General features: G+C 41.5%; 1 protein-coding gene across 4 annotated transcripts in view; it reads left to right on the top strand.

Moving 5' to 3' along the window:
• Positions 1 to 24,363, top strand: part of JARID2 (jumonji and AT-rich interaction domain containing 2) — a 230,681-nt gene that overhangs the window by 100,099 nt on the left and 106,219 nt on the right. For all 4 annotated transcript variants that reach the window (XM_061449518.1, XM_061449519.1, XM_061449517.1 and 1 more), the window contains one exon: positions 22,461 to 22,602. In XM_061449518.1, coding sequence (XP_061305502.1) covers positions 22,461 to 22,602 — 142 coding nt within the window. The remainder of the gene's footprint in view (positions 1 to 22,460; positions 22,603 to 24,363) is intronic.

Here is a 24,363-nt window from a genome sequence, read left to right as displayed (position 1 = left end):
CCAACCAGCCTTTAATTTTGAGCAACAAAGTGGCCTCTTCATTCGCTATGATGGTTCAAATATACTGGTAACTTCATCTCTCTTGTTTTTGAAGGTTGCAATTAAGTACTGGAAGGAGGTTTTATGCTAACATTTGTCTGGGGAGCTTTTCACTCCATCAGTGATGTGAAATTGAATTTGTTGACAGTGGGTAATGTCTGTCTGTCTCCTAAGCTTTAGGAGAAGATAGTAAGTGTGCCAAGGACCCCTGTCTGTAAGTGGATTTTTAATATGCATTTACAGAAACAGAAATGCCTCTTTCAGCTTTGCAATATTTCCTCTTTACATTCAGAGTAAACAGCCTTTTTGGCTAGTTTTAAACTGTGATTGTAGATGTTTTCACCTAAAGGCTTGGAAAATAAGCATTTGAGCAGATTTGTCATGGTATTCAGCATTACTTTCACTTTGGTACTTGCTGTCAAGTGAATTTAAAGATTAACAAATAAATAACGGGATGTTGGGGTTGGGCTCCATTGAAAATTTCAAATCTCTTTTCCTTTCTTTGGCTTTGTTGTTTTTTTGGTTTTTTTTTTAAGAACAGAATTCATTTTTGAGCCTGCCACGGTCTCACTTGTTCATCGGCTGACACAGGCTCTTTTCACCTTTTCCATCATCACCACTTACAAAAATTCTGCAGACCAAATTACACCCTCGGTGATCTCTGCACAATTTGATTATGTCCAAATTGTGCTCCCGTCTTAACACAATTTCAGTGTTTGGCAAGACTGCCAGAAAATTTCCTCTTGCAGGATGCCTGTCATCCTTTTTCTCTGAGACGTAACAGAGGTGGATATTTTTTTAACCAGAGAAACAGAAGAATTGCATAATTAATATTCTTAAAATTTCATTTCATGGCCTTCTAAATGAGTTGCTGTTGCCCCTGAGTGCTTTTCTGGTCAAGTAATATAGTCTAAAAATAATTTTAACTCCCTGCATATTGCTAATTGTAAGCGATGGAAAAAGAAAATGGCAGTGAAGAATCTGCAGAGGCACGTGCATAATCTGTAAGAGGCTGACTTACTGAAGGTCTAAAAGAAATGAGGTGAGGAAACGTGGGCAAGAGGTGAGCAGAGGCTAATGGGTCTGATTCCCTTCCTTTCACCTCCTGTCTTGTGCTGGCTCTGCCGTTCGACTGACCATGCAGTACAGCTGGTTTGGTGTACTAATATACAGAAAACTATTCCAGAAAAAGAATTTAAAAAGATATTGTTTTCTTCTAGTTTGATAAACTACACAGTTTCATCAAGAGGTCAGAGGAGCACCGAGTGCTTAATTTGGAGAAAATGGAGAGCCAAAATACCTTGACTGAAAGCTGGAGGAGGAGGAGACCATACACACCTCATCTGATAGAAGCAAGCTTCTCTGTTAGCACAGTTATCTTGTCTAACCACAGCTTTAGGATTGATGCAGTTGTCTTGTCTCAGCACAGCCTTATATGCTAGAGGGGACGACAGTTGCCAGAAATAGGAGCAAAAAGGATGCAGCTTAAAAATTCTTTGCAAAGTGCTTTGCAACTGTAGGTGTTATGTATTTCTTAACTAAGACAAAACCCACACACAGAAACAACACCCCCACCACTGATGTACTAGTGAAATTCATTGCATAGACTGTTTATGGGGAAAAAAAAAAACCTGCCTTAACCCCACAGGGGACAACAGTTTTGTTTTCCTTGAGTCAGGGTCATTCTGCATAGCTGCTGCTTTGGCTTTGTTGGTTTGTATCAGCAGTCTGGGGAGCACCCTTGAGTGTAGACAAGGAAACTGCTTCATTCTGTCTTTGGCAGCCGTAAAAGTCACCAACTAGCCTAAATTATCACCCTGGCATCTTTTTGACTGCTAGGGCAGCTGAAAGGATGGTGGTGGTTTTATGCGGTAGGATTGCCTGCTCTGACAAAAGTTGTACCTTTTGTCAATTCTAGTTTGCTTATTTTAGAAATGTGACTAAGACATAACTTCAGCAAAGCTGCTTTTTTACTGTAATCTTAGGTGGGATGCACCACTTTGTATTCTAGCTTAACCATTTATTTGGCAGATAAAGAGGCTTAAATTTGGGTTTAGTTTTGGTATTTTTAATGACTAGGTTTTTATTTGGATGTTAAAAAAACAGAGAGATCTGCTTAGAGCATTGTCCTTCAAACTGGCAGGCTGGGCTGGATGAGGTCTGCTGAGATGAGAATTGATGGTTGATGCTGGCCATTGTTGAGTTGTTAAGTTGCTGTTAAGTGATAAAGCCAAAATTAAACAGCTGTTAAAGGTAGTGTAAACGATTAAGTTCCATGCCATTATTTGCCTGGTGGATTGTGCTATTGAAAGGGCTGGAAAACTTGCACAAAATGCAGACATGAAGTGGATAAGTCACTGCAAGCAGTAAGCTTTGTAATCCAGCAGTATGCTTAGACAAAGTGAGCACAGTGCTCCTCTAAGAACAATATTTCTCAGAAGGCATGGGAGTTGGGAGAACACTACCTCTTTCTCTCTGATGCCCAGTGCTCATCATTATTATTATATTAGGGTTTAATAAAAAGTTCTTGTGGAGATCAAAGGTCTGCAGGTGGGATTATGTAGCTGTTGTAAAGAGGGTTTAAATTTCAGTATTCCTGTTGCTCTCCTGTTGTCCATGATTACTTTTCACCTCAAATACTTGTCATTACCTTTGTTCTCAGGCTTTGACTTGTTAAGTAGATTGATTGCCAATCAGAATGGATTTGGAGATCCTTGTAGTGATATGGAGTAAACCAAAAACATCAATAGATTTGTATCTCATTATTTTAGGTGTCATCAACCCACATTCGTATGTAAAATTTATGCTGTGGGAAGCAAGAAAATCAGTTGCCTTTTTGAGCAACAAAACTCACATTGCTGACATTCATTTCACAGCTTGTAACAGCCTGGGACGTTGGTCTGTGCTCTGAACTCTTGCCTCCATGTTTTGGTTTGGTTTTGGTGGGATCTCTCTGACTGAAAATCTCCAAGAAACTGCTGAAATAACTGCTGTCTTTTGATTGCTGTGATGATGAGGGGTTCATAACATAGCAGATACTTCCGAGAGCCTGTGGGTGAATGTTTCCCAAAAAATAAATATAGCTCAGCACGTAGACTGTTAAGTCACAGCAGATTGCTCTGAATCGTAATAAATGCATATGCATTTGAAAATCTTTTTTGTGTGTCTGACTAGCACAGATTTATTATATGCAGTTAATGTGATATTGTACCCAGAATTAGTTGAGTACATGTTTTCAATTACCTGCCTTTGATGTCCTTTATTTTCCACTTAACGTGAATTTAATACTGTGAAGGGGGAGTCCAGTCAAAGGTGCAGATATAGAAGCCTTGTGTTTAGGATGACGGGATTACAGTGACAAGCCTGATTTACAAGTGTTGTTTCTGGTACATATGAAGGAGTTTCCAGTTCTGAGAGCTATAGGCAGCTAAATTGCCACCCTTATCCATCCTGTGTTCTCCCTTCACAAGGCTGTTAGCATTGCAATTGCAGCTGGGACTGTGTGATGTTTCAGATCTGTCCACTAAGAGGCTAACTCATTCCAGATAAGCCTTGAACAGACAACATTCGTTTTTTATATTGCTCAGAATTTCCTGTGCTTTGTTCTGCATCTCTTTGTGAAAGACTGCGTTATCTTTGAAAGCCTTCATCTTGTTTTCTTTATTCAAGCTATATGCTAAAATGGAAAAAGGGACGAGTTGGAAGGAGTCCAGCTGGAGCAGTCTGCCAAGGATCCCATGGCAGGACAGAGCTGAAACCTCTTCAGCTGACCTGGTGCGATTTGGGAAGCCAGGCGATAAACCACTTTTCTTGCAAAAGATTTGGCCTCAGCCAGCTGCTCTAAGTAATGCCCAAAGACTGCATCAGCATTTAATTGCATTTTTCTCCTCATTTACTCATCACTCAATTAGCTTCAGTAGTGTTTGACCTTAAAAATGTTTCAATTCAGCCTCTTCCTAGTCTTCCTGTGCATGTGTGTAAACAGATGTGTTAGAGGTAAATCACACCTTGACATGCTCTGTTTCAGCCGGGTTGCCTCAAAAGCAGGTTCTTCCTGAAACACTTCTCTCAGACCAATGGTTGTCATCTCTGATGCTGTGAAAGGTGGAAACATTTCATGCCCAAATGTTTTTGAAAGTGTTCTGTTTACTGAGGATGCAAAGCACCCTTGTGTTTTTGTCATGCCTGCTGTTTATGCGGAGAGATTGAAAGAAACTTGAAAGTGATGAAAATGGCACAGAGGGAGTAGATTTTTTTCCCGTTCTTCACAACGGGGGAATTTTCTTTCTGGTTCAGGGCAGAAATGCTGTCACAATGTAGCAAGAGGGTGCTAGAGCAATGGTAAAAACATGCCCTTTCATACAGGGCATTGAGAAAAACCATCTGTGTTGCACTGCTGTGTACACATGCAGGTGCACATGGAGAGGGTTGAAGAGGAATTTCATCCCCTTCTGGATTTTTTTTTTTTTTTTTTTGACCCTTGCTCCCTTGCTGTGATGTTGGGATCTCATTTCAAAGCCTCAGGCTTTCCCTGGATCTCTGGCTCTATATGCCAGAAGGAAGCAGGACAGTTGCACAGAGCACTAAGGCATACAGGAATGGGCTGGGGCTGGGGTGAGACATATTCTTCTTACACAGTCTGTACGTAGGGCTCTATTTCCCTTCCCTCCTGTTTGTTCCTGTGGCACATCTGTCCAGGAACATACTGTTTCTCTTCCAAGGAGAAGTGTCCCAACTCTTTTCTTTAACATGACAATCTACTTCACAGGGCAGGAAGAAAGTAACTTGATAATTTTGCCAAAATTATAAAATCTAATGCTTTTTGCAGTAGTTGTTCTGCCTCTCTGCATTTCAGTGGGGAGGTGGATGGGAATCAGCAGCAATTACCTCTGGGTGGAAGCCGGGAATAAAGGATAGAAGTTACCAGAATGTGGCTTGAATTCCAAATCTTCTTGAAACATAGTTGTTGCTACTCTTCTTCCCCCCCTCCTCAAAATCAATTGAAAATGGCCTTTTGTGCAGCCACAAGCTCTGTGATTAGGGACTACTTGTCAAGTTTTATTTAAATGGAAACCTGTCCCAGAAGCTTTACCTCATCTCATTGTCCTGCAGGGATGAACTTCAAATGCCAGTTTACATTTGCCGGAACTGACCTTCTGTAATTCAAATGAACAGGGCTGTCTTATCTAAGTAGATAAACACAGCCCATTTGCAATTGTAGATTTAAATGCACTCTTTCATAGATTACCTTTGCACAGTATGGGGGTGGCCTTGAATATTTAAAGTCTCATTAACAAGAGACCAGAATTAAAGTGTAAAAGTTCTTTGTGAAAGAGAGGTTTTTAGCTGCAAGCTGATGTTGATCTCTCCTAGGCTGGAGGAAGACTGGTACAAAGTCCTCTTTATGGCAGAATGGAAGGTACTCCAATAAAACTGGCAGGCAAAGTCTTGAAGGTTGATTAACATCCAGAGCATAACACAGTGTTATATACAAATACTCTGCTCATAAAATAAAATAAATGGGCCCTTAGTCAAGGCATTGCTTGGTGCAGAAAAACACATTTCTTTCTGTTATGGATCTGTGTGTATGCCATTAACGGCCTGGAAAGAAGACTTCTTTTAGAGTAACTGTCTGATTGGAAAAAGGAGTTTTAAGATATTGTCTGTGAACTTGAATATTGGGGTTTATGGAGAAGATTGTTTTGCAGTCCTTCAGTGTCCCTGGCATAGTTGGATATTGAGATAAAGCTGGATTACCATCTGGCTAGATCAAAATTATAACTGCTAAGGAAATTTCCATTTAAAGCTTCTCCAATCATCTTGGACCCAGTGGGGATAATCTCATGAAGACTAAATTTGCAGGGAAACTTAAAAAGGAACAGACTGCTGAGAAAGACAGACTGCTCTTCAGTTTGTCTGTTCCTGTTTCCAGGTGAAATTCTGCCAGTACAAAGGACTTGAAAACTTTATCAAGGTTTTAGGAAAATAGATTTGAGCTTTTGTTCAGTGACTGCCTTCCCTCCCGACGTAGCTTGACCGAGTTCTTCAGGCAGCAGGAACCAGAGAGTAGACAGAAGGAGATGATGTTTTCTCTACTGGCTCTGAGTTCCTTTACTTAGGTTGAAAGCAGTGGAAAAGTACTCTTTTGGTGTCCCTTTGTCACAGACCACTTCAGTTCCCTAAAGCACCAAGCACAATAAATAGCACCTCAGTAGGTTGTTGGTTGGTGTTCTTTAAAAATGAATGCTATTCTGCAGCCTGAAGGAATAAGTTAAGGAAAAGCAAGAACTCCTCATCTTTGAGGCTTGGGAGCAGGTGCAAGTACCAAGTTCAGCAGTATTTGGCTCATGCCTTGGTCAGTGGCAGGATTTCATTGCATGAGCTCACATCCATTGGAGAACTGATAAATATGCTGGTGTAGTATTTAGTCAGAAACTATAGTGAAAAACAATGGGAAAGCTGCTGGAACGTCACAGATTGCAGAGCTTCCTGTGGTGCACATTTTGCCCCTCAAAATTGGCTTGAAGTACTATCTATGTTTAAGACCATGCAAAGCTACAGTTTTACTTTACATACTAACCAGTGATGTGCAGCAGATGTTCCTGGACACATTTCATGCCATCTCTAGAAACAGAGCATCTCAAGCCTGTGTAGGTCCCTGAAACACTGACACATGGCTTCCTTCTGAATTGCGGAGAAACTGCTCTCAGTCCAAATTAAGCTGTGTCTGCTGCTGGTGCCTGTCGTGAGGGATATTCCTATTTATACCGCTTGCTCTCTATGAAATGTAGGTCAGGATATTTAACTTCTGACTACTCATAGGACAAATAATTCTCAGATACTTCCATGTTAATACCAGACAATTAGGAGTACTAACTCTTTGCCTATGCTCTTCATTGTTTGCCACCATACTTTTTCCTCCCTTTTAATTGGAAGGAGGAAAATCTGTTTTCTTGTTTCTCTGTGTACTTTTCCTCTCCAGCTATTTGTGGTTTTCATTCTTTGTCCTCCTTTTGAAGCAGGAGGGTCTGTTCCTGCTGTGCTATGGTGCAAGGACTACTCCAGGCTGCTTGCTGCAGGCTCAGTGTTGGAGTTGTGGAGATGATCATGGATTGATTTATTTATTTATTTATTTATTACACCACCACCACCACCCCCCCCCCCCCCCGCCCCTCTCCTCCCACAAACTCCTGGGCCATCCAGCCTAATGTGAGAACAGATTGGCTTTAGTATTTGGAGAAAAGATCTATAATAAGCACTGGGGACATGCTGGTAAAAAGCATCAGCATGGTATACCAGCTCAGTTGGAGTACTGACTGTACATTAATTCTCTAACTTATAATTAGCTATATTAAATTCCAATTTTCTGAAAGGAACCATTATCAAATAACACTCTGTTTGAAATCTCAAAGAAACACAAGGAATGAAAGCTTAGTCCTCTTATGCTTTCATCTTTCAGAAGCAATCCATATCTCAACATCTTGACCTACATTTTCTTTTTACCCTCTCCAAGAAACATTGTGTGGATTTAATGTCTCAGAAGGGAGGTAAGGATTTTTTTTTATGCATGTGTATGTGTTGACATATGAAGTTTAGGGAAAACAATGAGGCCTTCATGTCCCCAGTGACAAAAAAAAAAACAAAACCCAAACCAAAACAACCCCAAAAAAGCGTTTTCCATAATATCTCTGGGGCAGATAGAAAGAAATGAAATAAAATGTAAAAAGTCCACCCTGTTCTTTTACAAGTGATCCACTTTGATCTGTCTAGTTTCTGCCAAAGCTTCTTCTGATTTTACGAACCAGTAGAGAAAAAATTTGGATTCTCCTTCTTTTATCCTTCTTGCTATTTGGGATCTAGTCATATGTTTTCTTTTTACTGTTAAATGGGGTGGGGGTCTTTTTTTGGTGGGAGTGGAGGGGTTGGGTGGTAGTAGTGCTGTGTTAAAATGATGTTTTTGTTCACATTGATTCTCACCTTCATTGTGTAGCTGTTTGGTGTTGCTAATAAATGGTTTTACGTGAGAGTCAAACCTTGATCTGGGTGGCCTGGATGTGCCAAGAAGCAAAGGCTGTCAGTGCATCAAGAACCTGGTGCACGTTGCAGGCTCATCAGGGTCACAGCTTTGATGACAATTCCTGTTCCATGTACTGCCCCTCTTCCAAAACGGAGCACAGCATCCCTGCAGTGCTGCTTTCCTATTAGATTGTTCCATCCTCTCCTGTGAGGAGGGTAGGTCCAATACTCATGGAGTGATTGACACTGTCCTTTCTGCCTCATGCTGCCACCTGGGACTATGGTTTTAGAGGAGAACATCATCTCCTACTGCAGGATAAATGTTGCTGTAGCCTCACCCCATGTGGGAACAGGCAGAATTCTCCCATTTTGTTCAGCATGGTTTTGTTAGGTGGTTTTGGGGGTATGAGGATGTGTGTGTGTGTATGTTAGCACTTCTAACACGCAAAGTGCTAAATGCATGCTAAGCATTAACACTATTTAATAGTCTTTGTAACTTGAGTTGGGCTTGGTAGAGATGCCTTGAAACAGTGTGGGGAGGAGATGTTCTAACCCCAGGAAGACTTTCGTTGCCTGAACTGTTCCAGTTTAATATGTCTCCTTTAGCATTTTATAGGGTACTGTGAATGTACAGAAAGATTCCAGTTGCCATTTTAGTTGCCTTTTTATTTTTTTCCTCCTATATTGTAATCTTGAAATAGAGTGGGTTGGTTTTTTTTTTTTGAATATCAATAATGTACTTTTGGCCCTAAATCAGTTTTTTATTTTTTGTTGTAGTAATACAACGGCAAACTTCAGCATACACACAGCCTCCTGGGTGTATTTTGAAATCTCCCTTATTGCATTAATACATCCTGCATTTCTATGCTGTTCCTATGCTCCCTCCAGTCCCTCACCCCCATTTCCCTGATGCTGTACTTGAAATACATTACTAGGTATCAGCCTTTGGTTACATGAATGGATGGAAGGAAAATTCTGTGCAACAAATTCTTGGCTGTGGGCAGGAATCGGTCTTCTTAAAAAAATTTGTAAGAGCATACTTTATCTCCTTTGCTTTGTTTTAAATACACATCACTGTATAGTCTTGTATAAGTGTGTGTTGATGGTTGTTCCAAGGTTTCTATTAGGTCAGGAAGCAGCTAATGTTGTTTCACTTCCCCTTCTGATGCCCTGAAATGTGAGTAAAAAAAGCTGTTTAATAGCAGGCAGACTATTTCATGATGGTGGAATTTCTTTAACTCCTCTGGGGGTGGTGTGTCGGGAAGTCTCCTTAACATTTCAGAGCCCTTTCTTCAGCATCAGGTTTTCAAATGGCTAGCCCCCTACCCCAGCTCTCATCTCTTCCCCCTGTGGTTTCCCATAGAGCTCACAAAAGGGAGGTGAAAGTAAGGTTAAGCTGCTGGTCTCAAGAGCTAGAAATACAGATGGAAATTGCTTGGCATATGAGAAGTGTTTCCTTAAAGGCGGTTACAGTGCTGATGTTTCATATGCAATGCTTTGGAGAACCGCATTAATGCTGGCAAAAATCAGTTATCCTCCCAGTTAAAATGAAAACTGTCTCTGTGTACACTCCGGGAGGTGGCTGAAGTTTACGTTATCCAGTGCCTTTAAGCTTGCCTTGCTCTTACTTTGGCCTGCATGTCATTCCTGCAGTGAGATCCTCAGAGCTCAGCTGAGAGCCAAAAGTAGGCTCTTCCTGCTTTGCTCCCTCACCTGCTTCCCAGTCACTGCAGTGCTGGAGCAGTCCAGGAGGGCAGGGATTTCTCCTAAGCATCTTCCAGCTACAGACTTATTTCCAGTGTGTTTTTTATCACTGCATGTGCCCAGCAGGTAGATGGCTGCTGTGCATCAGAGAGACGCTTGCTGCCAACCCCTGGCACTGCTGTCGGCATCGTGAAGGAGGTGGGCTGGATCCTTACCTTAGGCAAAGGCTTGGTGCTCTAGTAGAGGTGAAATGTTGTTGCTCCTGTGCACGCGTGTAGCAGAACAATTTGTTCATTCACATCGGGTTTCATACTGCACTTGTGAGTTCAGTCTACATTGGTTGGCATAAATGTTTTACTGTCACTGACATGAACCTCCTCTGACAGTAGCTCTGCAAACCGGTTCCAGGGGGGTAAGTCAAAGTGGCAGAGTAGCTCTTCGTGCTAAGCATGAAGTGTGCTCCTCCGGCCTTTAATTTAAGAAAGTGAGGAAATGATACTTGCTTGCTTACCCCCACTTTAAAGAAGAGCAAAAGAAAGAATGAAATCCCTTCTCCTGGGAGGGAGTGAACACAATTGTGCAAGTACTGGTTTCACAGAAAGATAGGTGGGAGTTTGGTGTGTTTTGTGGCTTTCAAGCAACCTGGTTTTGGAAATATGTTTGCTTACTTCCATATGTATGGAAAAAATCTTTATTACCATATTGCTGCTTCACACATGAAAAAATTACAAGTAGTAATTTTTTAAAATTTGTAATTTTATAATCACTTTATCAAGCTAGATGTAAAACCATTGACAAGGAGGAAGGCATCCCAAAAGTTCAGAGGCAGAGTTTTAGAAGCTTTCAGGTATTTGAGTTTTTGTGTTGGTTTATGGTGCCTTGTAGCTGCTTTCTGTGAAGAAAGGAAATAAATAGTACACTGGGTAGATGGTGTTGAGGGGAAGGGTTCACTCTGAGAAAAAGCATTTGCTGGTTTTGCCCCAAAGGGAATCTCCTTTCCCTACTAGCAGCAAGGCACTGAGCATTGGATGAAATTCAGGGTTAGAGATAAAAGCCTGGGAAACCAGTGGTTTAAAAAAAAAAAGTGTATGAGAATTGCTCGGGAAGCTTTCATCCCTCCCCTTCTGGGATGTCACAGGGCCCTGTGCTGGTGTGGTTGTCAAGCCTACGCTAAGGCTCTTAGCAGGTATGTGAGCGCTCACACTGGCATGGAATTTGGAATTTGGCTGCAGGCAGCGCTGGCCCATCCCTGGCATTGGGTTATGTTGCGGGAGGCAGTGGTGCTTGGGCTGCCTGCGGTCCAGCCAGGCTACCCTGACCTCCTGGGGCAGGGAGGGCTGTCTGGGGCATTGCTGAAGAGGGTTGTAGGTAGAAGTAGTTGTGGCCTATTTTTATTTTTTTAAAGTCGGCAGATATTTAATTGTGCTAAACTTGGAGCTCATAATTCAAGTGCTTAGTAGAAGGAGGTGGCATGCCAGAAAGAAAAAAATCCTTGTCAGTGAAAGAGGTTGACAGCTTGACTCCTAGAGCTGGCTGATGGATGATCTCGGAGTTAGGGAGGGCATGTTGACTAGAAAGTTATTGAAAATGTTGAGTGAAAGTAATTAAAATGGTTTAATTCAAGTATCTGTCATATGTAACTGGAGTTCTTGTAAAATACCTAGTGTTTGGCACAATTATTTTTTTCCCAGGACAGGAGAATGACTTTTCCCTCCCCTCCTTTTCTTTGGCTGCAAGTTCACAGAGCATCTCCAGTGCAGAGAGCTGTATCCATACCCATGGCTGCTGGCTGTGCAGGAAGGTCACTGCCACTGTGTCACCAGGCTGTGGGTTCATGCAGCAAACAAGATCTTCATAGCTTGTGTCGCATTTCTTCTCACTGTCTGGAGAGCTGCCCATGCTACTGGCAAAAGTCATGAAAGGCAAATCCTCAATGGCATGCATTAAAACATCAAATGAGACAACGCAATTAGAAGTGTGTCATTCAGCATTTGCCTTTCATGACTTTTGTCACAGAGGGGCAGAATTAGAAGCAATTAAGCAGAGGATAACCTCCCCAGAAAGGATTTGTGGCATTTCTCTCATCCTTTCCCTATCCTTCTTCCTACAGCACACTGCTGGACTAGAACCCTCCTCCTGTTCCAGAGTCTGATGTTTTGCTCCCTTTTGAGGTGTATGTAGAAGTCAAGCCCTAAATTTATTCTACTGATTTGGTTCGCTTGAGAAAGCAGTAACTCAGGCTGCCTGTTCTTGCAGCGTCCTATTTGCAAATAGAGAAACACTGGCCTGGTCTCTGGGGGAGCATGGAGGTTGCTGGTGCCATGATGCAGGCTTAATGCCTGCTGCCAGTTCTCAGTACCCCTCAGAAGGGCTGAGGTCCCACTGAAGGGTGCAGCAGAGGGCTGCCCTGGGCCTTTTCTGCTGCTTTGCATGGGGAAAGAAGCTGGCTGTCCGTGACACTGGTTCTAGAAATGAGCCTTTCATTACCTCTGTCTGCTGAGATTGTGAGCCTGGCCTGTTTGTGTGATCCCTCACTGCAGATCACTAGGAACTGTGCTTCATTAGAGAAAAAGCGCATATTGCATATTCATCAAGATGCTGTTTTGGTGTTTTATCCAGTTTCATGCAGATACCCTGTTTTCAGATTATACAGCCTGTAAGGGTTTCCTGGAAATTGTAACAAATACAGCCAAGCCTTGCTAAGCCTCTGGGGTTTAGCTGCACATCTTTCCCTTTTCAGGCACCCAAGTATTCATTGTTAGCAGTGAGACACTGCATGCCTTTTTATTTCCCTTGTTGTTTTATTTGCACATTCATATTTTGTATTTTCTTCCAATTAGCAGGCTCTGCCTTGCCCCACTGTGTTTGCCTTCACCTTCTTTCTTCCTCCTCCGTTTATACTCTGTGGAGACACAATTGCTAATTTTTACTTTCTAGTGTAGAATAGCTGTTGTCTGGAGACCTGCTCTTGGCATAGCTTTTCTTCTCATGTTACTTAAAATACCAGAATGTCTTTTTAAAATTATTTTGTATTTTTACATATCAGTCTAGTCCCTCGGCGTCAAGCTATGGGGATTTTTGATGTGTGGATTTTATTGTTCCTTTGTCCAGCCATTCCTAGTGGAACTCTGAAATGGGGTAAGGTATGTCACTGAGTCTAAAAGCACATCCCTGTGATGCCGAGGTGGGGAGAAATAACTGACTATAAGACTGGGACTGCTAGCGCTGTTTTACAGTTAAGATGGATCTGTAAGAGTGCTTCAGAAAGGGAAAGAATTATCCTTCCTTGTTGCTCACATGTAGGTGACAAAGACCTACATGTGAGCTAAAATGCTGACTAGCCTTCTTTACTTAATTCTTTCTTACCGCAGTAATCCGTGCTGTCTCCCTCACATTTGTAAAGAACAAGCGAAAATACTTGGGAAGCCAATGCAGTAACCCTTCTCCAAGTAATTGTCAAATAGATACAAACCAAATAAAAGTGGAAGGGACAAAACATTTTAAAATGAAACACTTGCTTTCACAGGCATGTCTAGAGTTTTCTTTACTCTCTCATCTCATGGGATGTTACCCCACTGGTTCTCCATTCAGCCATAAAATTCCCCAGAACAGGCAAGATAAACAAGATATAATGGTTTTGGCATAAACCCCAAAGAATAATTTATTTGGATGTCACTGATAATTTTGTTAATACCTGAGAATTTAGACTTTTCTTTCTCAGTGGTTATGCTGATTCTTCTATCACTAATATCCATGAACTAAATAGAGATAAATTACACTTGTGGACCTGCTTGTGCCTGTGATTTCAAATAAAACGCATGTTTAACTCTGTTTCCAGATTGCATATGTTATTATGAAACAAGAGAGAATGTCCTGTAGGACAGATGTCTCTGGCGTATCTGCAAATCAAAGGGCACTTTTTCTCCGCAGCGGGAGCTAAAGCCACTCTAACACCAAAATCAACACAAGGCACGCACCACTGAAGGGTTTTAGTAACAGCTCGATGTTGTGCTTACTGTCTGCACCCTTCCCTGTGTTTCACCATGGAGGCAGATCTCACTAACTTTGTTCTACAGGTGGGCGAGGTGAGGTGTGTGTAGGGGTGGTGACTTCTCCAGGGGCAACTGTTTAGCAGTGACTGCGCCGTTCTTGGTGATGGTGTTCTCTTGCTGCTGCATAGGGCTTCATGCCTTCTCCACCCACACCTCCCTGAACAGCAGAGGTCTATAGCTTGGCAGTTGGAGCCCTTCTGAAGCTTTCTGACTGCAGTCAAGAGGGGCTAGGGGACAGAGGTGTATGCAAACTGCATACTTCAGATACTGTGATTTCTTGTCAGTGTGCAAGAATAGAATGTGGCGCTCATTTCCCCAGTGCTAATAGGGAGTGCTTATGGTACTATAAAATTCACTGTGTTTCTGTTTGTCAAAACTTAATGACCTTTACACAGCCTGGTACCTACTTACTACAAAAGCTGCTGCTCTCCCCTTATCATACAGCTCCAGGAGCAATTGGTAGAAGCTCGATAGCACAATGGTACCGATATAACAGATAGGAAGCAGCTTTTAGGGTGGTGGCCATCAGCTCTCTTTCCTCCTCTCTTTTCTGTTTCATTCAGGACAGCCCTGGCAATTTGGGTCAAAAAGACCCAAATTCCTTGGGTCCTGTTCCCTCCCCCCCCTGAAAAAAAGGGGCGGGGTGTCAAGGTACTTACTTGTATTTTAAACTCTGCCTTAGCTTTGCATTTGTAGGAAGGTGGTTTAGGAGAGATTTGTCTGTTCCCCAAGCTTTTTTTGGAGTCTGCATTACTGCTGCTATCTCCTTCACTTGTGTATGAATACCTGCCCTACTGCTCATCGTGTTTCCTCCCTCATCTAGGCCACACCAGCATGGAGCTCAGGCTGATTGGTTCTGTTCTGCTTTGTGAAGAATAAGGTGCCAGAAAGTGGTGGTGTGATCCCCTGGCGGAATCCGGGGTTTGGAGATTTCGTTGTATCCTTAAAAGCAGAGAAATGTCTTTAATCAGAGAGGTGTGTCCCTTTGAATAGATGTATTTAAAATAAGCCTGAAATAACAGGTCTAGACTTCAGATGATAATTAAATTATGATAATTTTTTTTGCTGTTATACTCTTGTTTCTGTGAATTTAATAGCACCCTCATCCAAAAACCAAAATGGAGAACACCCTTAAAAGTGTTGTGTTGAAACACCAGAACAATACAATTTCAATTAATGCTGCTAACAGGTACTTGATAATAGGCTCATATGCAGGAAGCAGTCACATAAATGTCTTTGGTTGCTTAACAGTGATTTTGGATGGAGATGTAATGGGAATAAGGAGCTTCTTTCAATCTGTATTATTTAATCAGTTCTCTTTGGTTATCTTGTCTTTGACAGGCTGACAAACACATCTTGTGCTGTAATGTCATTCATGCTTGGCTTCCATAGTAATGATGTATATCTACATATAAAAGCACTCTTCTAGTAATTTCTGAAGACTGTACAAGCTATTTGCTAACAGTTTTTGGCATAACATTACTGCTTTATGCATATGCTCTGTTATGTACCACAATCAACCTAATGTCCAGTGGCTTGTCAACTGAAAAGCCCACGTACTGTTAATTACCATCATGGTGGCAACACAGAGCATCACGTGGTATAAACAACGACTGTTTCATGCTGTGGCTTTTTTATTTGGAGACAGAAAACTGTTGTGGTTTTGCATTACCAAATGAGATCAAAATAGCTTTCTCTTGACAGCTATCCTTTAAATAAAAATGGACAGGGAATTGGTGTCTCTTATCCCATAGAAAAATGTTTTGGTTCGTTTTGTTTTTAAATTATCTTACTGTCATGAAACCCTAGTTCCTTTAGTCTCTAAGACAACCACAGCATGAAAATAGGCCTTATTTTTGAGGCGTGTTGTCTCTTTAATATGTAATATGATACCTTGTCATGCTGTGACAATGTGACAGATGGCATTTGCACTATAAAACTAAATTATCTTTTGTGCATAGCTACACAACAGCTAAATACAGTAACTCTGTACTGTATGCTGATTACTGCAGAGTGCAGATGTTTTAGAGGTACTGACTGCTATGTTTTAACTTGGCATCAAATGATTAATGGTTTTATTTAACATGCCTACCAAGATTTTCGTAGTGTTTCAGCACATAGTCTCGTATGTAAGGGTGTTTTTGGTAGAAGATAAATTTAGGGTTACAGGCAACGGGATGTGAATTTATATTGCATTGCAGATGTTTGTCTAGTACTTCTGCAAAATGGGTCAGGACAACTTATGAACGATATTTTGCAAGTAAACTTGTGTATAGCGTTAGAGCTTACAATAAACTGTTAAGTCCTGTGGTTATTAAGTTGAAAGAAAACTAGGTGTAGCTGAGCCATCAGTTCATTTTATTTTGATTTTCAAACAGAATATTGCCTGCATGAAACTAAGAGCTATAGTAAATACTTAATGCTGAAGGAACTGATTTTTTCACCCTCCATACTTGAGGCATATAACTCATGTTGGTGGTCTTCTGTGGTGCGGTTATACCCAAGAGTTTGTCTGTGTTCAGGTAGCACAGACCTTTCAGACCGTGGTGTGGAATGGTCAATGCCACTAGCTTTCTAACACTGCAGTTACACCCCTTGCTTTCTTGCTTTTCTTGACTTCAGCAACTGACTTAAGTCACTTAAGACTTAGGTGACTTAAACCTTGGCATCTGTGGCAGCACTCCTAAATGGGACAGTGCAAAAGGAAGCAAATAACTGATTGGTTGATTGATTTTTATTTTTTTGTGTTTTTAAAACAAAGCTTTCCTGTACAACTCCCAAAACTGTGCAGCTGAAGTTTGGACAGGCGCATTACTCTACGTAAACAAAGCTGTAGCTCTGTGCCTATGTATCTGCAATCTGTGCTGTTGTATGCTCTCGTTAAGTATCATTGTCATCCCGGCACAGGGAGAGTGCCGCTTCGATTAATCCACTTTTTAACTTCTCATAACTTGTGTTTGTCTATTTTGCCAATTGCCCTGGAAACAGCCTTTGTACCACCCCCAAGTGGTTCAGCTTGCAGGGATCAGGGTGGAGCACAAGGAGAAGGGTCCTGCGGGGGGCAAACCAGTATCTCTCGGCAGTGGGAAGTGGGTGTCCCTGTGTGGTGAAGAAGCACCCAGGAACAGAGTTACATATTTCACATACAGCTGAGATTTGCAGTATGTCTCCCCTATGCCATGGGGGTCTGCTGATGTTAGGTGCTTATCCCATAGGAAAAGCTGTGAATACGGTCATGCTGAAATTCCCCCTATTTAGGCCAGTTAATGCTTTTGGTATCTCTGGCTTGTTGGTGTTGTGTGGACTGTGTGCTGATTTTTCTCATGGGATGTCTTTGTGGGCTGCCTCTCACTGTGAGAACTGATGGGAAATACAATTGAGTATCACTTTTCTTAAGCCTTAGGACTGGGAAATAGTGAACTAAAATAGGTGTTGATGTCTTGCAAGAACATGAAAATGTTCCTGCTCAGGTGCCTGGTTGTCATTAGAGTAAGTGATGTAGAAACAGTGTACTGGGAACATTGTGTAAGTCCTTTCACCCAACCACTGTGTTCAGCTAAACATGTGGCACTGAGATTTGTACAGATGCTTCCCTTTGGTTTCTTGATCATTTAGTAACTTTAATAATGAAGAACGTACCAGTAATTGTAATCTCATCTATTCTTAAAACCAACTAACAACTAACCCCAAACCATTACTTGCATTTTTTCCTGTATTCCCTTCTGTTACGGCTTTCTGCGTCTCTCTTCCTTCTCTGTTTTCATCCTATGTATTTATACTTACATGGTGTTTTACTGTATTGGTGCATTCCCAGGTACTGTGACTTTGCATCATGTGTTCAGGTGCTCCCAAGACCTGCCCTGTACATGCCTGTCATCTATCTCTCCAAATGACCAGAGATGGATTCGATCATGGCTTGAGCATGCAATTGTAGATTGCTGCTAAAATTATGTGTGTGTATTGCCAAAAATGGTAAGGTTAGTGAATCTGTACCAATATAAATTAAGGCCTGCCTGCACTGAAATAGTAAGTCTTACTTAGTAGGCTGAGAAGCAGTCTGCTTGAGCCAGTGCAGGCCCCCTGAAGTAAGCTCATTTAAGCAGATTTAAGTGTTCTTTACACACACTTTTTTTTGCGAAAGGGACCTGACCGTTGCTGGAGAAGACTCAGCAAGACATCCTCTCTATTAGCAGCTACAGTCAAGCAGCAAAGATAGTGAGCTGCAATGGGAACAAGATGGTGCATGCTCTGCAAAGGTTGTAAAGCTATGATATCTGTGTTCTGTCTGGATCATCCTCGAGGGTACAGTTCAGCTCATTGCAGAGCCCTTCCTGCATGTGAAAAAACAAACTTGTAGCTGCAGACAGATTTGAAAACATTCAGTGTGTGTAAGGCAAATAAAAGGTGGTGATAGAAGTCTCTTCAATAATGACTGGGATGCAGAAGGCAGAAAGGACTTTTCTGCTTTCCCTGCTTGTAACAGTGCACACAATGCTCACATTTGCTGCTTTTTCTCAGTGCAGTTAAGAAGCTAATCAGTGGATAAGTGCAAATTTTTTTTTGTGTCTCCTTAAGCAGGATGTAACTAAAACTGTAGTTTGCTATCACAGCTTATGTGGAAGTTTAAAAAAGAGCGCAGCAAAACTGTGAAGCTGACACTGGTGTGCCTAAGATACATTTTAGAAAGGATGTTACGATCTCCATGGTTCACTTTTAAGCCACCTTTTTTAATTACCAGGAATTAGTAATTGGCCTTTCTCTTAAAATATCTATTGTTGGTCAGTTAGAGCCAGGACAGTATATTCAAGGGACCATAGATGTCATTTGATATGTGAGTTCCTGTCTTTCTGACTTAATTAAATAATTCTCTATTACTGACTTGGTTAAAGCAGTGTTTATTCAGTGACTTTGAGTTGTTCAGTGTTTCAGTTCCTTTTAAACTTTGGCAGCAAATGTGTGCTGCTTCACTCTCTACCTAAATTACTATTTCACATGTCATTTTAATATGTGAAATCCTACACTGACTTCTAATCCAAGTTGCTGTACTTTCAAATTTAATTCTTATGAGATTTAGTTTAAAAAATATTAAAAAATCTAATTTGACTTTTAAAACAAACACTTTATATTACAGGGATAAAGTCTTACTTTTATCAACCCTAATTTATTCTGCTTAGTTATTCAGGATTTATGGTTGATTGTGATTCCAGATGCCAGTGGAGGAGGGAGTGAGAGCTGGGCCTGGGATGAGCCTAGTGGGCATAGGACAGGCAGCCGCTGCCAGCTCTCTGGCAGCTGAGAATGTCACTAGCCACAGGCTTTGCCATGAGCCAGGGGTTGTGGCATAGTGATGTGCCTGTTGGAGGGCACAGCCATGGAAAAGCAGTAGAGAACTGTTCATCCCTTTGATTTTATTTGGCTCTTGATGGCTTGCTGGTTCCTCGACTGTTGCTGGGTGCTCTCAAGTAGCCAGGGTTAAAGAGTGGTTCAGCTCTTCAGACTATGCAAAAGTGTATTTCCTTGCTTGGTTGCTCTTTCCTTTTTATATTTACTATTGCGGCACTTGGCTTTTAAGAAACATGAATGCCTACTGCTTCCAGTAGCTTGATTGACTTTGGAGAGTCAAACTCTTGTGGATTGACATGTGCCAGACTGGTCCTGCAGTATACCAGCAGATCTGTGTCCCATCTGATTCCAGCTCATGGTGATGGGGGTTCATGAGCATCACTTAGCCACTTGGCACAGCTCTGGGGTCCCCACACCATCCTGGGGCCTCCAGACTCTTTAGAACTGATGCACAGAAAAGAATGTGGTTTATTGCAGTTAGAGAGAGCAGCAATGGCATTTGAAGAAAAAGGTATCTAGGGGCAAACTTAACACGTTTGATATAAAAATGATTGAGTGGCAGTAAACTTTATAACAGCCTGCTTCAGCATGTGTTTGCTCTCCAGTGCTTGGAAGGAGGCTGTGGACTGTGGCTGTCTGTGCCTTTTATCACTTCAGAGTGGATTTTGCAATTATGCTGGCCTTGAAAACCTGTAGAACATGACACCCTGCCCATTATTTATCAGTATCAGTTGTTTCATACCTCTGTGTTAGGATACTTGTTTTAATTAGTTTCAGCTGACAGTAGCTAACTTCAGTTATCAGCAAAATTGCTGTGTTTTGGGATGGTGCTGGTTATCATGAATGATAGTAGACCAACCGGTATTTTTCCTTAAGGAACACAAATCATTCTTGTCTCCCAAGTGCACTGATAACTTGGCAGGGTGAAAGGATGAATAAAAATTGCCTTCCAAGTGCATGCAAGTTGACAGTCCGAGAGTTGATTTTCCTGACTCGTATACTTCAGGTTGCTGGGTTTTACATGTGGCAAGTCTCCAAAGCAAATATTGCTTTTGGAAAAACCTAATCAAATCCTGCCGTAAGAGTTAAGTTACTGAGTATCAGGCCTCAAATGATATGCTTGATTTAGACTCCGCTGGAGTTCAAAAATTGTAAATTTTATCAGCAGTGGTTTCATGGAAAAATGCAAAGCAAAAGTTGAAGCTTTTTTTTTTTATTTTAAGAATAAACTTGGGCACTAGGGCTTCTAGTGAGGGTGGAATCAGCATAGGGATATAATCTATTCTATGTTTTCTAAAGGTCACCTTCATTTCCATGGGAATGCTTTGAAGGGATGCTATCACCTCACATCGCATCATTGTGTTTCATTACAAACCCTGTTGTGGTATCATGCGCTGATACTGAAATCTGTATTATTTGTTGGGTCACACTTTGAAAGCTCTTTAATGGAAAGGAAATATTGAAAGGTATTTAACAAAAAAGGAGTGAAAATGTAAATTGGGTCATTTCACGTCTCCCTGCCAGTTTTAGGCTGGCTAGTAAAGAGATTTTAATGCCAAAATTGGTGCTTAGTTTCAGCTTTTGCTTTGTGGGCTTTATGTTAGGAAAAGAAAAATGGAACTACCAGTTCACTGCATCTTCCCTAGAAAACATAATCCAGGCTTATGTTTTGTAGGTAGTATTTGTAAAACAGTGTATGAAAGCTGCAGCATGTGGCCACTATGTAGCCACTTCTAACTCCAAGCCAAGAGAAATTTGGTATAGTTCAGACTGAATAAGAGCAAACTTTGATAGGAAAAAGAAGAGTGATATGATGTAGCGATATGATGTAGACATTGAATTAAGCTGTTTAAAAACGGGTGATCAAATCAGAGCGATTAGATTGGAATCTGAAAGGTTCGAAGCCCACTGGCAGACATTGCATTGCATGCAGTCATAGCGCGCAAGCGAGTAGTGAATGGCTGGGCGGGGAGGGAGCTTTTGGCTGTGGCCAAGGTGCATGGACTTAGAGCAGGCAGCTTGCCAGAGGAGGTGCCTTGCAGTTGCTTTGGTTATACTTCAGTGTCTCTTTGAAGCTAGGCTTGGTTGAATGCTCAGTTACGCGATGAGTAAGTGCATTGGTGGGTCTAAACTGATTTTCCAGAGAGCAGGCCTGAAATGGTGTACTGCTGATGCAGCTGTGGTGGGAAGTTCTGAACTGCTGTAAGCATCTTTGGGTTAGCACTCTTACCAGCCTTGCTGCCTGGAGTATACTGGAAGGCATTGGACCCCTCAAGGTTTTCTAAGGTGCAATTATAGAAAGGGGGACTGAAATGGAAGAGGGAGGTAAGTCCTACCACTCTTTCTCTGAGGAAATAAAGGAAACAAATACCTTTTTTTTTTTTTTTTTTTAAATGCTATTTGCAAGTATTTTGTTGGAGAGATGAGAAAGCATTTTCCTGGATAAAACTGCAGCTCCTCTGGTAATAAGTTTTAAAAACCCCAAGTTAATACTAAGCTGATAAAATTGTACTACTCCCTGTCATCCAAGAGCCTATTGAAGAATATGTTGCTGTTGTTTGTAGGAGTCATACTGTATTGTAGTTAGAATAAGCAAAATCTATTAAAAGTTATGCTTGTTTAGGGCCCAGTGGTGTCTTCCATCTGTGTGACTCTGCTTGCGGTAGTATTCCTCCAGAAGAGAAAAGGCACAAAAGGAAACCAGCTCTGGCAGACATTTTCCCTGCCTTGTGTACCTTTGCTGTCAGTCTGGAGTTTGTGTAAATGAGTGACACTTGGACAAAAGAGTTGAGAAACAGACGTTTGATGTTCACCCCTTTGGGACTGAGGATTTTTTGTTTTTGTTTACTAAGGATCATAAATTGCAGTAGTTGGAAGCAGCAGAATGAAGCGCAAGATGACAAATTGGACCAAATGGCAGCTTAATTTTATATTGATCTACAGATAAATGCAAAAGATTCTCATCTATGCCAGTCTACAGGAGTTCTGTAAAACAGGGATGAATTTGACTAAGCTGTGCCCTTATTGAATGAGGGATGTGACAGGATTATAAATACTATTGCAACCACACATAGTGTGGTTATTTGGGATTGAGGCCTTACAGTTAACCGAATCAGAACACAAAGGCAGGCAGGTTTTTATCAGAGTACCTCTGTACAAAATCAGTGTTATCAGTATATCTCTGCAAGATGGTTGCATTGGGCGTCAGCTCCCTATTGTTAGTGTCACACATGACTTTTTATGAAATCCATTTGGCACTGTTAATGCAGGTTTCGAATATTGTGTACTACTTTCTCACCTTTGCAGGACTTCTCACTAATGGCCAATCTAAAGGATTAGGACCGGGATCAGAACAGCTGGAGAATGAGAAGGACGATGCATCGCAAGTGTCTTCAACGAGCAACGATGTTAGTTCTTCAGATTTTGAAGAAGGGCCCTCAAGGAAAAGGTCAGTAGTGCATTATGATTAAAATACAGCCTTTCTGTTTTGTTCCTTTTTGCTATAAGGTTGTGATTATGTTATCTGTAGGGTATGGCTGCACATACTGCCCTACCATAAACAGGTTTCCAGTGTGGCTTCCTTCTAGTAACAGTGAGAGTATAGGAAATTTTGCTTCATCCATTGGTATAGATGGTTCTTCTTCTTGTTTGGGAAAACATGAAAAAGCAGTTCTTTTTGCAGTAGATGATTGCTGAATAAAGTGCCGTAAGACTCCTCCTCCTCTTGCCCTCCCTTCTCCTCCCCCAGCTTTGGCCTCTCAGGGATGTGTCAATACATATGTGTGTAATTTCAAGAAAAGCATCGCTAAAGTAGTTAGTGTTGTTAGTTTTAATTTTCTGTGAATGAAACCATGTGAAGTTAAAAAGGGGGAGAGAAAAGAATAATACAGATGCTTCTGAGAAGAGAAGCTGTATGGCAAGGCATGTCGTGGGTATCGGTTGCAAAAGATTACTTTGAGATACTGCTGTAGCAAGTTACAGCCTCTTTCCTAGAAGCTGGTTATGAGGTCCTTGTTGAATTCTTGTGAGTACTGAATGTGCATAATGTGGGTTAAAATTATACGAATCCAGCCAATCTATTATAAAAAATATGCTGAGAATGCAGGAGGCTGGGAGTTGTCCTCTGTATGAAGTAAGAACTAAACCAGTCTGTCTGAAAAATGACATTTAAAAGAGAGAAACAGAAAAATGCTTTCTCAGTCTTTTTCCTTCACACTTCTCGCATCCTTGTCCCAAGCCAAAATTAACCATAAAATGAAGTTCTCTCTCAAACAAAGGAAGTATTCCTACAAGCAAGTTTTCTACACAACCTTATCATTCCCCTGAGAAGCCTGATGGGGTGAGGAGAGTAGCGCTTTCTTGGAAATTCCCTGTTCCTGAATCCCCCACCACTGGTCCCCACAACCTTTTTTACCCCTGAGCAATAAACTTTGCCATTTGGGCAAAATAAGTCATATGCCCAAATAGCTCCTCCAGTGTATCAGGATAAAATCTGTGTTATCTTCCATACTGGTAGAAACATAAGGCTTACTACGTCCTACCACTGGTCAGGGGAAAAATATTTGTGTGTTTACTTTTGGCTTTATGAGATAAAATGCATGTTTGAAAATTATTTCTGCTTACAAATTTAGGTGACATCCACTGTAGGTGTGATCCTGGGAGACAGTGGTCATTGTTTCACACTACTGTTGCTTGCATGTTATTTTAAGGTATTTTTGCTGCCTTCTGCCTTTGCTTTGTCCCCATGTTCCTCAGCCATCCTGACACAGCTGCTTGCAGAGCCACACCATGAGTAGGTTCTTGAGCTGGTTAGGGTTAAAAATAATACTGGAAGATGGATTGAGGCTTTTTTTTTTTTTTTTTTTTTTGAGGGTTCTTATGTTTTTAACCTGCATTAAACCATCTCTTGTTCACAGCGCAGCTGCAGGAGCAGCCAACAGTGTGTTTGAGGGGACATCTCCCTCCTCTTGGGGCTGGCAAGGGCCAGAAGGGCATGTCCTTTTTGCTGTCCCTGTTTCTTCTGCACTGCATGCATCCAGCTTCAGAAATAAGTGGGATTACTAAATCACTGGTCCCAAGAAACGACATTTGAGTGTTGTGGGTGACATTTTTTTGAGGAATCCTTGCTAGTTTTTGGCTGTGGGAATTCAGACACTTGGGAAGCAGCTGGGTGGTTCAGGCATAATAGCAGGGAACTTGGTGCCTTTGG

Source organism: Pezoporus flaviventris, unplaced genomic scaffold (assembly GCF_033815535.1).
Source record: "Pezoporus flaviventris isolate CSIRO_AGI_PZ_B2104156 unplaced genomic scaffold, CSIRO_AGI_Pfla_v1 ptg000007l, whole genome shotgun sequence".
NCBI classification, from domain to species: Eukaryota; Metazoa; Chordata; class Aves; order Psittaciformes; family Psittacidae; genus Pezoporus; species Pezoporus flaviventris.
This window is presented reverse-complemented; position numbering and strand designations above follow the sequence as displayed.